General features: G+C 37.9%; 1 protein-coding gene across 2 annotated transcripts in view; it reads right to left on the bottom strand.

The window, feature by feature from the left end:
• Window positions 1–17,291, bottom strand: part of ush2a (Usher syndrome 2A (autosomal recessive, mild)) — a 227,032-nt gene that overhangs the window by 105,171 nt on the left and 104,570 nt on the right. For both annotated transcript variants that reach the window (XM_028473043.1, XM_028473039.1), the window contains 8 exons: window positions 16,535–16,694; window positions 13,179–13,341; window positions 12,954–13,101; window positions 9,792–9,949; window positions 8,909–9,056; window positions 7,680–7,835; window positions 4,604–4,748; window positions 2,738–2,880 (listed from right to left, as the gene is read on the bottom strand). In XM_028473043.1, coding sequence (XP_028328844.1) covers window positions 2,738–2,880; window positions 4,604–4,748; window positions 7,680–7,835; window positions 8,909–9,056; window positions 9,792–9,949; window positions 12,954–13,101; window positions 13,179–13,341; window positions 16,535–16,694 — 1,221 coding nt within the window. The remainder of the gene's footprint in view (window positions 1–2,737; window positions 2,881–4,603; window positions 4,749–7,679; window positions 7,836–8,908; window positions 9,057–9,791; window positions 9,950–12,953; window positions 13,102–13,178; window positions 13,342–16,534; window positions 16,695–17,291) is intronic.

Here is a 17,291-nt window from a genome sequence, read left to right as displayed (position 1 = left end):
TCTGTTCTGCAGCAGCAGGGATTCATAGAGACCAAATTACATTAAAAAGATGGATATAAAACTTTAATGGAATGATAAAAAGGAAAAGGAGGAACCATGGGCCTCTCTCATTCTATGTTCTGTCATTAGCTCTCTTTCTTCTCCTTTTCTTTCTTCTGGTACCTCATTCTCACCTTTTAATCTTTCTATTTTCTTTTTCCCTTTGTCTTGTTTTGTCCTTTCCAACAATATGAAGTGACAGAGTTTAAATAGACAAAGAAAGGATGAAGTATGTCAAGGAATAACCTACAGATAGAAAATGGGTATTGGTTGTAGAAACAGAAAAGGTGCAAGTGAAAGCAAGATTGCAAATAATGATGAAACAAAAGTATGAAAAATGTCTCCAAAAAGATAAAAAAACAGTAAAAAGGTTTAATAAATTGCTCATGAATCAATGATGTGTGCGAGTATGAATTTCAGATTTTACCTCTCTGAACAATGGTAGCAACACAATTTTCCAACAGCATGACTAAAATGCTTGAAGAGGGTTGATGACGGTCACATTTATACAATATATAACAAAAGTTTTATTTTATTCTTTTCAAGAATAAGTGTTAACCTTTGACGACCTATGCAGACATTGTAAGAAAGAAAAAGAGAGAGAGGACATGGTATGTCTCTATGTTCCAGAAGGTAAGCATGGTGAGAAATATCTCCATTGTATTGATTTATCCAAGTATGTTATAGTGACTAAAGGCTAAGAAAGGGATAATGCAGAAATACTGATGAACAGACTTATTTTTTACTGGTTAGGGAAAAAAATGGGACCAATTGACCTTTCACAAAACCCCGCCCACAAACAATCTTTGTCCAATCATACGTCTGAGCAACCGTCCATCCATCCATTTTCTTACCCGCTTATTCCCGTTTTTTTTTTTTCGTCTGAGCAACCGTTACTATGTAAAGATGCTCAGAGCAGTAGTAGAAGAACACAATGGTGAAGCAGTGTGTTCACGGCTTGTGCAGGTGGAATACCAGGTACCAGGTACCTCAAACGTTTGGCTGGGGGAGTTGTGTTCTTTCTGTTCCCAAAGCTGATAACATAACTGGAGCAATGTCTACAAAGGGCAATAAAACTGTATGTGTAAGTGTTGTGTATGTTTTTAACTGATCCTGGAGAAATGTTATGTCATCTTGTCTGCACTAATGTGTATGTTCAGCAAAATGACAATAAAGCTTGACTTGATTTTGATTAAATAAGGTGTTGAAAGATATTACAGTGCCTTGACATAATGATACATTCAAGTACCTAGTGAAAAGGGGGGGTTGGGGGGTGGGGGGGGTTGAGGGCGCGATGACGACGGCAACGACTGGGGTATACAGTTATTAGCAACTATCATTATTATTGTTATATTACTATCAATATTTCAGTCGACATCCTCCTGGAGAATACAAGTCTCTCAATCTATATTAACAGGCTTTGTACCACTGGTACTGACTAGTCTACAAGGATGTGTTCATTGCATTTAAGGTAGAGATCATGGAGTTTTTCTCCTTTCGCCATTGACCGGTATGCATTTAAATTGATAGTTGTCATGTCCCCTTCATTGTTTATTTTAATATTTTTAATATATCCCTCCACAGTATTTTTTAATCCCCAAAGCCTGAATCTGGAGAATATTGGGCAGGTATTGCTCCAAAAAGAGTCACTAACACGCACAGCTAGACTTCTCCCAGCCATTACAGACGAGACACCATAACAGGGTAGTGTAAGAACACAAACACTGTCAACCCAGTCAACAATGGTGAAGTCCAAACCCAGTCTATTGTCCATGAAACCAAGACAACTCATTTATTCTGAAATAATGTATTAAAAACAATATGAGGGAATCCAATTGTGCTTATTGATAAAAAAAAAAGCAAGGCCTAAACTTAACTCATCCTACCAATTTTTTATTTTTTTTGTTTGTGTGTGTTTCTTTGAGTGTGCGTGCAGGTGTACCTGTTGTGTGACAATAGATTCAAGTCAACGAGTATGTGAGCCACGGCACACGTTCCAGGTGTACTCATTCTTTTGTGTGGACAGGCGCGTGTATCAATGTATGCAAATCTCAGCTGCTTAATGATAATGTATGTGATAATAGCGTAGTGCTAATTAATTTATAACTTTGCACTGAGGAGGCTGTTCCAGTGGCTAATATGATTCTATTACATCAATTAGCCCACAATGACACTGTGTAGGTCACTCGTATGCGGGCACACACCTTACAGGGTGCAAATTTCACCCATAGTCAGTGTTTCATCTAGCCTGGTCGGTGTCGAGTTTTTCCAAAAACTTCTCTATTTTCTTACAACTATCACCTTGATCAGACAATCTGACTCCTATTCAACATAGTTTGGTGTCTACAAACTAAAATGCAGTCTAAGAACTAAATAAAGGTCCTAAAATCACAAACTGCTGGATTTAGGTCGATTTATAATTTACATGATCACTTAACATCAATTAAAAGATATGTCAGCGTTCCTAGAATGACAGCATATTGACAGCAGAGGTTCACTATTAACTCGCTACTTATCGCCACTCACCAACTTGACAAAAAAAGCAGCACATGGAATCAAATCAAACTAGCGACCACTGTCAACAGCTAGCTATCACAATGTGTGTAGCTAGCTTCAATAATGAACATTTCCTTCATTCTTTTACATATTTTGGGTCACAATTAAAAAGCAAACGACATACATAGGTAGATGTACTCACGGTCCTCAGCAGTTCGCATGGTTACCCAGGGACCAGCTGTTTGCCCATGCATGTGTGAAACCACCGATCTCAATGAGTACGAGGTGTATGGTGACAGGCCGTCAACATAATAGGAAAAGGTGTCTGTTGCATTTTCCATAAGCCTAAAAGTCAATTAAAACAAACAAGTGCATGTTAGACAAGTGTGTAAATATGCTGGTAACAAAGAGTTAGCAAGAAACGGTGCATAAACTTATCCTCTACGCCTGACTAGAGTTCCCAGAATAAAACACTGGTATACTAAGAGAACACGCAATCCACCCACAAAGACTTTCAATCAGGGGTGGACCATGCTGTGGAACGGTTGCTCATTTTTAGCTATATGTCTCCCGTCAAAAAAAAAAATATATATATATACAGTAGCACTCAAAAGTTTTAAAACACACACATTTTTCAAGTTATTTATTGCAATTCAAGACGTGCAAGTCCAATGAATAGCTTGAAATGGTACAAAAGTACTGGACAACCAGAAGTTAAAAAAGGTTTGGTTACCTGAAACTGAAAAATAATGTACATTTCAGAATTATACAAACAGACCTTTTTCAGGGAACATGAAGTGTGTTAACAATGTAAAACTGTTCTGCAGCAATGAAGGTTGAATCAGCCTTGAAAGCTGCTGCTATTAATTCCTACAGGTGTTCTAACTTTTCTTGGTTACTTCCAACCCCCCCCCCCCGTCTGTATAAAAGCAGTGTTGGAACACACTGTGGTACCAGACCCTCATGAGCATCAGATGAACAGTATTGTTCATGGATTCCATCATGCTTTCATTTCAGAGTGCAATGACACAATTCACTGAATGATTTTCAGTAAAAAACTGGAAAAAGTGTGGTGTATATATAATAACTTCTTCAGTTAATACATATCCATAAATAGCATGGGTTTGATAACAATACTAAATACTATTCTGCATCCTTTAGTATAATTCAGTACAACTGCTCACAACTGCTGTGTCATCACAAGTTATGTCACTGACATGACACCAAGTATTTCTTTAGATGTTTTTACAATTATACTGTTATATTTAAAGTATGACAAGATGTACATACAAATATTTGCCCAATCAAAGTGTCAGTTTTATTCTGTTGGCATAATTTAACTGCGATATCTTGAGTTTGTACATTTTTTTATATTTCCATGTTATTCACATGCCATACTTTAATCATGTCACATAATCATACAAAGGGATGTAGGACAAAAGTAAAAGAATATTGTCATAAATGAGAGACCGTTGACCATTTAGCATCAGATGGATAGAAGGGATGAATGAATGAATAAATCAGGTAACAATGAGATTTCCATAGCAGAGGAGGAGGAGGAGGGCATGGCTGTCTGATATATAATACATGTAGCTAGTCATTTATTTATTACCAGAGAATGAGAGCCTCCTCTTCTTGGATTAAATTGCAATTTGTTGTCAGGAAGCATGGAATGAATACATATCAGATGCACACCCTCTCTCTCTTTTTATTCCTTTCACTTTTTTCAACCAATCATTCTCCCTTTTGTCCGTCTTTGATTTTTTTTTTGTCATTTTTGACGGTGCTCCCCCATTTCCCCAGTTCATTCCCTCTGTTTTCCTGATGGTCTGTCACATTGATATGACATATTCAGCAGTGCTGTATAATGCAGCACTTTGTATGTACATGTGTATGCATATGCAAGTATTCACATTTTTAGTTGGACACCTGTATGATATGTTGCTGGGTGGGTCACATTTCTCTGCCATTCTCTTATTGCCATCTTTTAACAGATACAACTTCATTAACAACTACGATGTGCTGGTAAAACTGTGCAAACTTGGCCATTGTTCCCCCTCTCCCTCACCTGATCACAGACATCTGGGATGTCCTCATTTGCAGGCTGTAGTAAAGTGGGCCTGGTCCATTGGATCTTGCAGGGGTGGACCACGATACGTTCAGGCTGGCATTAGTTGCATGGGTAAGAGTTAAAGGTGACAATCCATCTGGGGCTAGAAGAAGGAGAAATAAAGGTTAGAAAAAGAAACACGTACACCAGTAAACGTGATGACAATATCTTTCAAAAGTTGGAGAGTTTATGGAGCTTAGATAATTGTGTATTTAGGTAAAAGTAAACAAGAGAACAACTATAACAATCAAACTTTACAGTTTGTTGAAGGGGTTCAAAGAGCTCACATTTATCCTTTGAAAAAAAAAAAACTTCATCTCCCACTCTCACACCCACGCAGAAGCACACAGATACCAGTGCAATAATCCCACCTCTAACTACAATTTGCCTTTCTATTCTTCAAATCGCTAAACACCATTTTGATTCAGTGTGTAAGCTGTGCTCTTGACAGATGATGAGAAGCAAGGAAAATAATAGTACAAATACAAAGAGGAAATATGAGTGACCGCTGTGTGTTGACCATAGGAACTAAAAAGCAGGTCCTTCAATGTATAAAGTGACCCTTCAATCAAACACGGCCCTTGTTGGACTACGCGTCTGATTGCGGAAGACGTCTTATCTCAAAGATGACTCACAAATACACACAAAGGTTTATCCAAGATTGATGTGTATCTGTAGTCATTTCTCATCTTTTCATCTGCATATTGTGACACCACAAAGGGTCTTGTTTTTTTCATTGAGATTAATGCATCTTATTCTGGCAGCTTAAAGTTTTTTTTTTAAGGTTATGTTATCATCAACACTGTCCAAAAGAAAGGGTGCAAATAACTTCATTAGTGTAACTTTCCCAGTGGATGCCAGGGAGGGCAGTGTAGCACCATGATGCAACAAAAAAGGATGGGAAAGTGAAAAGGGATGGTGAAGGGACAGAGGTGTGACAAATAGTGAAGGCTGAGAGAAAATAGGTAAAGCTGGCCAAGGTTGGTTTAGCACTTTCAGGTGTTTGGAAGGAGTCTCATAAGGGTGTGGTTTGTAGAATGTAAACTCTTAATGGTGCATTTCAGCAGTTGTTGAAGGAACTCAAACTTTAGTGATTAAGCACCTTAAAATTCCATCTTTACGTTACTCCAGAAAGTAATTTACATTAAACCATAGCATCAGGACAGAAGCAGAGTAGTGGCCTAATGGTTACAGAAGAACTTGTAACCAGAGGGTCATTGCTATAGGCCCTTGAGTTATAGGCCAGTGGTTGCCAACCTTTTTTGGGTCATTACCCCATTTTGGTGTCGAAAACCTCTTGTGACCCCTGATACATTTGTGGCCAAAGTGCAAAGATGTGCCAGCTCATATATTTTTAGACTGCATTTTATTTTAACTAGTTTTATTCTTAAAAAAAAGTGAAAGTATAGAATACAGTTTAAGATTGTGTGTTGTGTTTTCATATGAAAAAAAATAAAATTAAAAATAATAATTAAAAACTTATTTTTGATCACAACAATTCAATTAATAATAAACCTTCAACTTTTTTTATTTATTAAGTGTGGTTGAAAGAAAAACATAGCACAGTCAGTGCTGTTGTTGTGCAGACAAAGTTACTTCCACTACTTATTTACACACACATGAAAAGTGCATGCATGCATACAGAAATGTGCACACAAACACACGTACAGAAACACACAGTTCTGGGAGACAGCCTCTTTAAAAGCAGCTGTAGAACACACGTACAGTAGATCAGTACATAGTGGATACAAACCTATTTTCAAACTAAAGTTCCTCCTAAAGGATGAACTACTTTATGACAGAATTACGCTCTTTAACAAAGATCAATGTTAGCAGTGTTTGTTGAACCTTTGCATGACATTTATTTTTCAAACCCTTGTCTTACTCATATGTATGAAGCATTACGTGGTGCTGCAGGACTTCTCTACAGTTGCAGAGGTTGCTGTAAAACTCAGTGGACTGATCGATTAAAAAAATTAAACTACTGAGCTGATGCTGAATGAATAAAGTGCAAACATGAATAAAATAGCACTCACACTGGGACTAGCCACTCCTAAACAGGCAAAACACAGTATACACTAGATTAAGACTCATATTAAACATGAACCAAACAAACTGACACTGTTACTACTTTTTCTTTACCTTATTTTTTAACAAACCAAAAAAATTAATCTGTGAGAGTTCACAAGAAATCAGATAAGATAAATGTTGATGTATGTATCGTAATTGCCATTAATCAACTTTACTAATATTGAATTTACCCAAAAAGTGTCAAGTGCATTTGCTTGATATGATTGTACATGTATTTTCATTTCAAAATTGTTCATTGCAGCAAATTTACAGCTGAACTCTGGCTACTTTCCTTCTTTTCTAACACACACACACACACACACACACACACACACACACACACACACACACACACACACACACACACACACACACACACACACACACACACACACACACACACACACACACACACACACACACACACACACACACACACACACACACACACACACACACACACGTTGGTGTGCCCATGTCTCTCTCATGCTGTGTTAGCAGGTACAATATCAGAGGTGTCACTAATCGTTTTAAACTATGCACTTTTATGTTCACTTCTCTCTCTCTGCTCTCCTCCTCTTTGGCTCTTCTGTCTCTTGCTTCGCCATCTTCTCTCTGTTCTTTCATAAAACACGGACGCATCAAGACAGTTTGCCTTAAAAAGTCTAAAGTGATGCCAGAGGCACAGAGGTAGACAGAAAGATAGAATGAGAGGAAACGTCTGGTATTTAAAATTTATACTTTCTTATGCCTTTGTTTTGAACTTGAGCAGAGAAACTTTTCTAAGCCTGCCTTTTGTTGTTCTCAAACTAAGACGTGGGTGTGGTGTGTCCAAAAGTTCATCTTCTCAAAAGTTTTAGGAAATATTCCTAGAATTTGTGGTAAAATGAGTGTTTCTAGATTTGTGTGCGCTGTTTAGCACATTTCTTTAATGAATCAGTGGCATTGTTTGAGGAACACGTACCTGCTGGTGGTGTAGTGACATTGAGCGGCAGGCTACCAACGCAGCCCTGTGTGTTACACCCTCTGATCCAGACGCTGTACTTAGCGTAAGGCTGTAAGTCCGTCACAGACAACCACACTCCTGCTGTTGTACTTCCATCCAACACACCTTCATGATCTATGAGCCAAAGAGACAAATGGGCCTTCTTCAGCCAAGCACAGCAGATACACCCAGGGACAGGGAAAACAGTGGTGTCCTGCACGGATTAATTTTATGGCACATTTATTTATTAAGAGTCATCGCAATGATGTCAAAACTGCAATAATAAAGACAGACACGCAAGAAGAGAAGAGAATGAAGGAAGAGCTCATGAGAGAGGAGCTGAGGGTGAGATTAACAGAGAGTGATCAAAAGGGAGAGGGCTGTATATTGAGGTTATGCAAGGATAGTCAAGGAAAAAGGATCAGAAAATTACACTGCATATGCATGGCCAATACATTTAGACACACACACACGCACCCACACACACGTTATCCCTCCATCACGGTGAGTGATGAAGGCAGTTTGTATCAAAGAAATAAGGAGCTATGGGTGGCTAGAGTGAAACACCATCTCTCTCTTTTTTTCCCACACCTCTCCGATCCTTCACAACACTCATTCTCCTCTGTCGGTTCCTCTGTGAGACACAGATCAAAGTCACCAACTCTGCCTTCCACTTTCCCTCCATGATCAGCTCTCCTGTTCTGTTTTGGTGGGTTTCTTCATGGTGGAGTAGCTCCTCCAAATAACGGGCATCTCATCTCTCCTTCCTCTGTGTGCTTTTGTTGTAGTATTTCTATGTCTTTGTTCTTCCTTCCAACTCTTTTTTTGCTGTATACTATTATCACAGCCACACATTGTTTTACACCTGATTTGTTTCGGCTTGTTTGGTTGTTCAAAAGGTTCTTGTACCAGCTCTGATGGTGACATTATTTTATTATATAGCATTAAATGTAGAAACTATTGAATTATTGAAGAGTCATCTGTCAGAGTGTCAGTAAAACTGGAAAAAAATCTGTAAAATACACAAAGATTTTAAGGGATGAATTGGATGTCATGAACCAAATGGGCCCTTTGGAGACATTTTGATTTTGATTCCTAATTGCTAGATCTTTTATACCCCAATTCATTTCCTGGAACAAAACAAGTCTGTGCACTTTATGCATCTGTGAGAAACAGATAACAGTAAAGATAATGGTTGAATGTGTTACCTTGGCTTCTGTAGTACAGTGTGTAACTGAGTTCCCCGTTGGCCCTGGGTGGAGCTGTCCAGCGTGCTCGGAGTAATCTTGAGCTCTGATTGTTGAGCTCTAACAGTATAGGGCCTTCTGGGGCCATCTCCATTGTTCGAATCTCCACCTGATTTGATTCAAAAGTTAAAAAATAAAAATAATAATAAGGCAAGCACAGTAAACATCAATAACTACAAACAGCCAATCCTCATTTTTCTGAAGTTCTATTTTCCATATTCCTCCCATAATGCAACTACCTTCCTACACACATCAATTCCTTATTACCTACATTCTTCTTGTTTCACCAGGTCAGTCATTAGTTTTTTTTTTTTAAAATAGTTTCCAACTCTTCTGCTATTAGATTAATTTCCATCCTTCCATTTTCTACATTTTGCTTCCTGATCCATCCTCCTTGACTAACTTTCTTAACCTTATCCCAAGCATCTCTGCTTCTCCTCAGCCCATACCCTGTTCACTCCTTCACACCCTTCTCGCCTTCTATTCTGCTGCGTCAGCGCTTATCCTAATGTTTGACTAAACACGCCGCCTGTATTGGAAAAATGCTCTAAAATATGGCCGTCGTCTGAGACGACATTCAGGGTGAAGTGGCATTTCCTACCAAATGTCACTGTTTCTGCGCCAACCCTCATTATCGAGCCGGACAAATTGATCACCTTTATGATACCAAGTGACACAGACATTCATGCACAGACTTCTGAGTAAGCACATTTTGTTGTACCATTGTGTGCGATAATGTGGTGAATAAATATATCTGCACTTGTTTTTATTAAGCTGAGACTTTTGATCATCCTCCCCCCTTACATATCACCTTTTTTCTTTAATCAGTAAACTATATACTCACAATTGGTCCCATGCCACAACCCCGTGCTGTACAGGCCTGCAGTCTGAGCATGTGTCGACTCCATGGAGCGAGCCCCTCCACCACAAAGTCCATCTGAGAGGAACTAGCATTTAAAATGAGACCTCCATCCAGCCAGAGACCATAGCTAGTTATGACACCTGTCAAAAGAATGCATGAGATGACTAAATTAAAACACGCACTGGAATTTACTACACAGTAACAAAGCAAACCGGCTAAAAGAATACAAAAAATATATATTCTTGTATACTCTAGATGCATATTATATTTATTTCTTTTTTGTTTAATAATAATGAACAGGACATGCAATTATAACAATCATCCCTAATAGTTTCTTATTCAAAAAGTGTGCTTGAGTCTTTAATTGATATTTAATGATGATTTTCCTTCTATTTTCTTGATTATTTTAGTTTTAGTCCAATCAGCAGTGGTCACTCACACACTGTCTGGACTTGGAAGTTTTCTCAATGACGGATTGAGCTTTACTGTGTTGTGCAGCCTGTGTCACTGAATTACAATGCAAATGGAAACTGACTTAGGAGGCTTCAAACCTGGAAGTCAGTGAGTCCTAAAGTGATCCAATGATGAAAACAGTCCCGAAGTGACAAATGTAACCATAGGCACAAGGATAAAGGCCCTGAGAAGGACAGTGATCCTCAACGCGCGCACGCGCACGCACACACGCGCGCGCACACACACACACACACACACACACACACACACACACACACACACACACACACACACACACACACACACACACACACACACACACACACACACACACACACACACACACACACACACACACACACACACACACACACACACACACACACACACACACACACACACACACACACACACACACACACACACACACGTAAATGTACCACATGCTCACACCTGGACCCACACAAATCTGTACACACACCGAAAAGCGCACACACATATCTCAGCACAATAATTACATTACATTACATCCGCCTAATAAAAAAATGAAACAGTACGGTGCCAAATGTGCTTTTCCTTAATAAAAATGCATACAGGGGGCTCAAAAGATCAGTGTTAAGAACTAAGAGTCTATTCTGCTTTAATCATGTGTGGATTTTATTATTGCTCAATACAGATATACACACACCTATCAGGAAAATGAAGACACAAAACCTCATGGACGCAAGCTACATCTGGGAAGCTCTTAATGTGGCCAATCACATGCGTGTGAGGTGCGTGCGCGTGTGTGCAGACATCTGTATGTACTTGCGTGTGTGAGTGCGTGTGTGAATAAGCCCATATCAGTATAGGTTGTAATAAAGACAGGTTGGGAAATGAAGCAGTGAATGCATAACAGGCTTATTTCCCCTCTTTGTCTGCGTGTTGCCCCGACCTAATCCCCGAGAGGATTATCCCCCACAAATCCCTGCGGAATTGGGGAGAAGGGGGAGAAGGGGAGGGGGGAGAGAAGGAGAGAGATGGTGGTGGAAAAAAAAAAAACACAGATCTCACTCCTCGGTAACCCATCACCGTCATCATTGTTGCGTTCCATTTATGTAAAAAAAAAAAAAAAAAAAGATGTAAGTGAAAAAAAGGCAAAGATCTTCTCTTCCTTTTAGCGCAAAAATTAAAGCTTTTTAAGCATGAGATAATCAGGTAATCATGATTAAGTCCCCCTTGTTATAAATTGCCGACATAAGATGATAGAAGCTCGTAGTAATTTATCCAGGATAATATGCACACACATCACAGGGTTTAAGGTGCAAAATGCACTCATGTGGCATTAAGTGTAAAATACACACACCATTCACTTTGCATACACACACATTATGGTATTTCACATACTTTAACGAGCATGACAGTAACATTTCATAATATGTGCTGATGCGTTGTATGTTAGGGATTGTGAAATGACTTGAGAAATCCTCATGTTTTTTTTTTTTTTCATTAATTACATTTCAATAAAAAAATATAAAAACCTTGATAACCTGTAATTAGGAATTTTGTTGAATTAAATTTCCCACACACTCAGTAAAGTACTACGATACTTGTAAGGCAAATTTTTCTCTCAAAGCTTTATGAAAACATCAAGAAACAAATTTGAATTCATGTCTTGTAAAAATAAAACGGTTCATATTAAAGTATACTATGCATATTTTTACTCGCAGTAAAAATATGCAAGACAGAGATGTGAATAAACGTATGTAACAGATGGGCAAAGAAGTCCCCAATCAGTAGCTTTAATGGTTTCATTGCAAATAAACCTTTAAAAAAAAAAAAAAAATAATAATGTTAAAGTTGATTACAAAATTATGAATGATGCTTGTTTGCATTTGCATTATTGGAAAGTTACAATAGTATATTTTTGGAGTATTTTAAAGAAAAAGTGATGATTATCTTTGTCAAAGGTAAATTCTGGACTCAAGCATTTCAAATAAATGTATTTATTTAGTTTTTAACATAATATTAGACAGAAAACAGCACCTAGAAAAAAGCTGATATTCTTAGAAGCTAGATCAGGCCACTAATCAGATTCTTGATGAAAGAAAATGGACTACAGCAGAATTTGACATTGATCTGTGATCATTTTAAATGTTTAAATAGTTTTAGGTGAACGTTAGAAGCTTTAACCTTGAGAGGTTAAACAGGTTAAAGTTGAGATAGGAAGCATGAGACAGCAGGCATAGAAACGCAGTGACTATAAGCCTTCCCTGAGCATGAGCGCGTCCAGCCTGCAGTTCTCTCTTCCGTCAAAAGGGAGCACTTTTCATCCACTTAAAGGAGCTTGGTGAGCCACTTACCTCTCGCTCCAATCTCTGTTGGTCTCAATATCAAACTGTTTGTTCTTTCACCCTGCCTCGGCCTCGTTCCTTCTTCTTTCTGAATCCATGGTGCCCTCTCTGCTTAGTTTCCTGCTGTTTTTTTTTTTTATTTCTTGGAGACTTGTTTGATTCTCCTCAAACGAAGGGGTTTGCTCCATTGTTTTACAGAAACACGGACAGGATCCTTGAACTATCTACAAGTCATCATACCTTTGTGAGGAGCCAGAGCTCAGACACAAATGCTCTTTATTTAACCCTATACATTATGACTGCTCTACTTCTGTGTTTTATTCGGCTTTTTTCTCATTTTCAGGGTGTGCTTTCTCACCATTTGGGGTTTGGGGAGAACTCCAGCTGACGTTAAGGGCATGTGGGGACAGAGCTGTGACCAAGGGAGCAGGTATGTTCTCAGGGGTGCTCTCTTCAGTGTGAACCAGACTTGGGGGACTCAGTGCACACCCACCTCCAGTGCAGGCCTGACACGCACACACACAGGTATTTAAAGATTATGGCAACATTGTAAATGAAATGTACTAAAGAAAAAGGGCCTCACGGCTACGGTGATGTTGTAGGTTGTCCCTGGCGTTAGGTTACGAAGCGTGTGGTCCTCAAAAAGCTCAGAGCTGTTATAGGCCAACACTGTCTCTGCGCCGTCGCTGGACAAAAAGATTAAATAGAACTCCAATACGCCATTAGTCTGAGCAGGCCGTGACCACCTGCAGAGGAGAAGGAAAATAAGCAACTGGAGATGATTTTCATATCATAACAAAATCAGGACAACAGCTGACTGGTTTGGAAAGTTACATGAATAAATTAGGTTTTGAGAATTATTTACCAGAGAGTTAAATTACCACCCCTTCCTATAATGTCCACTGAACTTTATCTTCATTCTGTCTTTAATCAGTCAACCCAGGAGTAATGTACTCTGTGAGTATTTCAGTGTGTGTATAATATACACACACAATATAAATGAATTAAAAAAGAAAAAAAAAACTATTCCAATAACATTTAGTTTTTTTTTTTTAACTTTTATCTCACATTATTGTTCCAGATAGTTTTGTTTTCATGTTCTGCCTTCGTTGTCAAATCATTTCTCATATAAAACTTGTAATGTACTATCATGCAAACCCAGTAGGTAAACACAAAGGAGCTAAAATATGTGTCAAATATGTGTCTTTTAAAGCAGTGGCTACATTGGCCTCCCTACTATGAGCAGACAAAAAAACACTGAAAACAGGGAAAATGTCAGTATCATCTGTGGTGCACACAGAGCTGTCTTTGTCAGGTAGACGTGTCTCCATTTCTAAATGTAGAATGGGAAGGTCATCCCCAGCAGGAAGAGAAAGAGGACCACACAGATACTGTATGTGCAATACCCTTTAACAATATTTTTAAACAGTAAGGGAAACAATGAAACAAAATCTATGTTAGTTCAAATAACTTTGAAATGTCTTTGCATAACATTTTTGCTGTACGAATTAGGCTCAGCTTCTAACTTCAAAATCCCACATAATAAAGAATTAAGATACAGTACATGAGTGTTAAAGAGTGAGAGAAGAAATGTAAAGTAAAAAAAAGAAAAAATACTTGGGAAGTAATGTGTCTTTTCCTAATTTTTGACAGATTTGATAAATTAATGCATTGAATTTAATACAAAAAAAAGTGTATTATCTTAAATGTAAACAATTGTTTTTGGCTATTATGTTTCCAGGTTTGGTCGCGGTGGGAGACCATTTTACAAAGTGAGGATGAATTGTTTTCTTGATACCTCTCATTAACAGCCAGTTTTTGAATGACTGATGAGTGTGTGTTAGCACACAATTAGCCACTTTGCCTAATCCATCCCATTTATTATAAGAATTACACGCTGTCGATTGGCAGTTTGATGCATGTCCATATTTAAAAAAGGGAATCAAAGGGGCTTGTAATCATCTGTATAATAACTATGCTGTGGTAATGGTTTGAGTAAAAATAACATTGGTTTTCAAACTCTGGTATGGAATAAGCATGAAATAAGCAGAGAGCTTTGTCAGCAAGCAAAATTCAAAAGCTTGCATTAGAGTGGAGGTATAGGTTCAAATTCTGCTTCACCGCACAACCCGTCTCAAGTCATTCGTTCAACTTAACAGCTCAGTGGAAATTAACACCACGGAAAACATCTGCACGCTGATAAATGAATAAAAGCATTTTGAAGAATTAACAGTGCCTAGATTGCTATAAAGACTTTTCAGTCGACAGTAAACCCATTCTTGTGTAAGCGTATTATTTTTTTAGTCTTTGGAGAACTGACGAAAAAAGGTTTGTTCACTTCTTCCTAAAGCTTCTCAGCATTAAATAATCCTTTGTTTCTATCAAAGACTTACGTGTCTTCCCTTGCTTTTCTTAAACAAAGCACACGATTTTTTTTTTTCATAGAATCCCTCCCATGACCACTCTTTATCTGCCTTCACATTTTAAAGTAATTCTTGTTTTGCTCAGCTTTTTACATGCAGAGACACAATAGAGCGGTATTGACATAGCATGATCTCTCAACCTCTTCCTATTACCAATGTGCTAACAAGGCAATACGTAGCCCCTTCCCACACTTTGTGAATAAATTGTTGAAAAAGATTTTTAAAGGCCTAACATATGATGTATCGATCCATGCTCTACTATAAAAATAAGAATTAAATAAAGGATTTAAGTACACAGAATATATAGAAAATAATATATATATATTTTGAAAGGCAATTTCTTTCCACTTTTATTTACAGTAGTCTTTTTAACAGATTTTATGGGGAATAAATGAGACATTACTAGAAGCCTCATATTTAATGTCATAATGGAGGATGGAATTAGAACGTTGCATGATGTTGGAAAAATGTTCACTTTTAATGTACTTCTTACTTCACATATTAACAGATTAAGCAGTTTTGCCCCTTAAAAGTTAAAACAGGATAATGTTGTTCATGCTGTTCTTTTACTTATGGAAGTTAACAGAAACTATAATTATTGAACTTGCAATACTGGAAGGACTGTGTTAAGAGCCACTGTTGATATTGTTGGGTTAGAATGTGTTAACGCCAAGCCTTGGCTCATCCATAGATGCACTCCTCTGAATGTTTCATTACAAATTAAGATCACAAACTCCCTCCAACTCATTCCTGTATGTTCTGGTGTGTGCGTGCGCACGTGTGTTTGATCACACAGACACACACACACAATGTTGAAAAAAAAGTGCTGAGTACTGATGTTGTCTGCCACCTCACTCAAAATGTCAAAGGTCCAGAGCAGCAGAATATTATTCATAATAAACAAAAGAAGATCAATGACCTTCAAGGAACAATTTAAAAAAAAAAATATATATAAATGTTTTAGGAATTTAAAAAAACGTTAAACATGATTAAGTATTATTTTTCACTACTTCAAGCCTGATTTCTTTGTCATACATGCTGTGTCATCCATAGGAAAATGACAAAGGCAGCTTATGAATTATTGACAGAAACACCGTTAGATGATAAACGATGATAAGTGAGTATTACAGCTGTTTTATTTTCATTGGACATGGTAGCAGGTTGACTGCATATGGCTTTAAATGAGAAGTTTTTTCATGAAGTTATCGTGTTTGGAGCATTAAATCTGTAAAAGCCTTAGTTGATAGTTTAACAATGGCAAAACATGTCTCTTCACTTGGCTGAAAATGCTGAGAAAGATTTGAATCATACAGGGCAGATGGTCATAATGTTATGACTGATCATTGTAGATGGCCATCCCTTGTGTCAAGCTGCTTTATTTACAGGAAATGTATTCAATATGCGTGTGTGATGTCCTTTCACCTCCATATGGATCTGATAATATCATCTGTTGAAGGTTAAATGTATTCACACAGTCACTAACCTGTATAATGTGTAGGTGTGAGAGAGCACTTACTCTACATAAAGAGTGTGTGAGTCCAGCAGGGTGAGGGTTGGTGCTTGAAGAGGCCCAGGAGGAAGCTGAGCGGTCAACACTGTAACTTGTGAGCTATTAGTGCAGCCCACTGATGTGCATGCACTGAGTACCAGGATGTGTGTTGTGTAAACACCAAGGCCTGACAAAAAAAGACAAAACAACCCACACACACACACACACAAATAAAAGCACGGACAAAACACATCAACAGGTAATGAGAGATATGCAGGGAAAAAAGTAATAAGCTTAAAAAATAAAGTAGAAGGCTAAAACTTGTTGTGAGTTGCCAATGACGCACAACACCTAGAGAGATTGGGGGGCATGCCCCTCCCGGAGAATTTTGCAAAAATAATGCTACATGGTGGCTTTTGGTGCATTATATTAGAATAATTGTAGCTTTTCTTCTGTCTATTTTGTAGCACTTTTCTTAGCATGATGTATTTTCTCACCTAGTTTTTGTTTGTATGATGCATTTACAAGTTGAAATCTGGTATCCATGATAATGATGACAAAGAATTGAGCTAATAAAAAAAACTGACTTTTACAGATATTCTTTCAGTGCTAAAGGAGTAAGGAATCATTTATGGACATGTTTAAAGCTTGACATCTTTGAGCATATTGTAATCAAAGTGTTCTGATTGGACAGTGAAGTTCTTCTCCTTCTCCAGGCTCTGCAAAATTTATAAATTCAGCAGCGTGACGCTGGACTTCAGCCAATCAGAGATCTTTCTACAAA

This window comes from Gouania willdenowi, chromosome 3, assembly GCF_900634775.1.
Source record: "Gouania willdenowi chromosome 3, fGouWil2.1, whole genome shotgun sequence".
NCBI lineage: Eukaryota > Metazoa > Chordata > Actinopteri > Blenniiformes > Gobiesocidae > Gouania > Gouania willdenowi.
The sequence above is the reverse complement of the archived record's forward strand: the minus strand, read 5'-3'. Positions and strand labels throughout refer to the sequence as shown.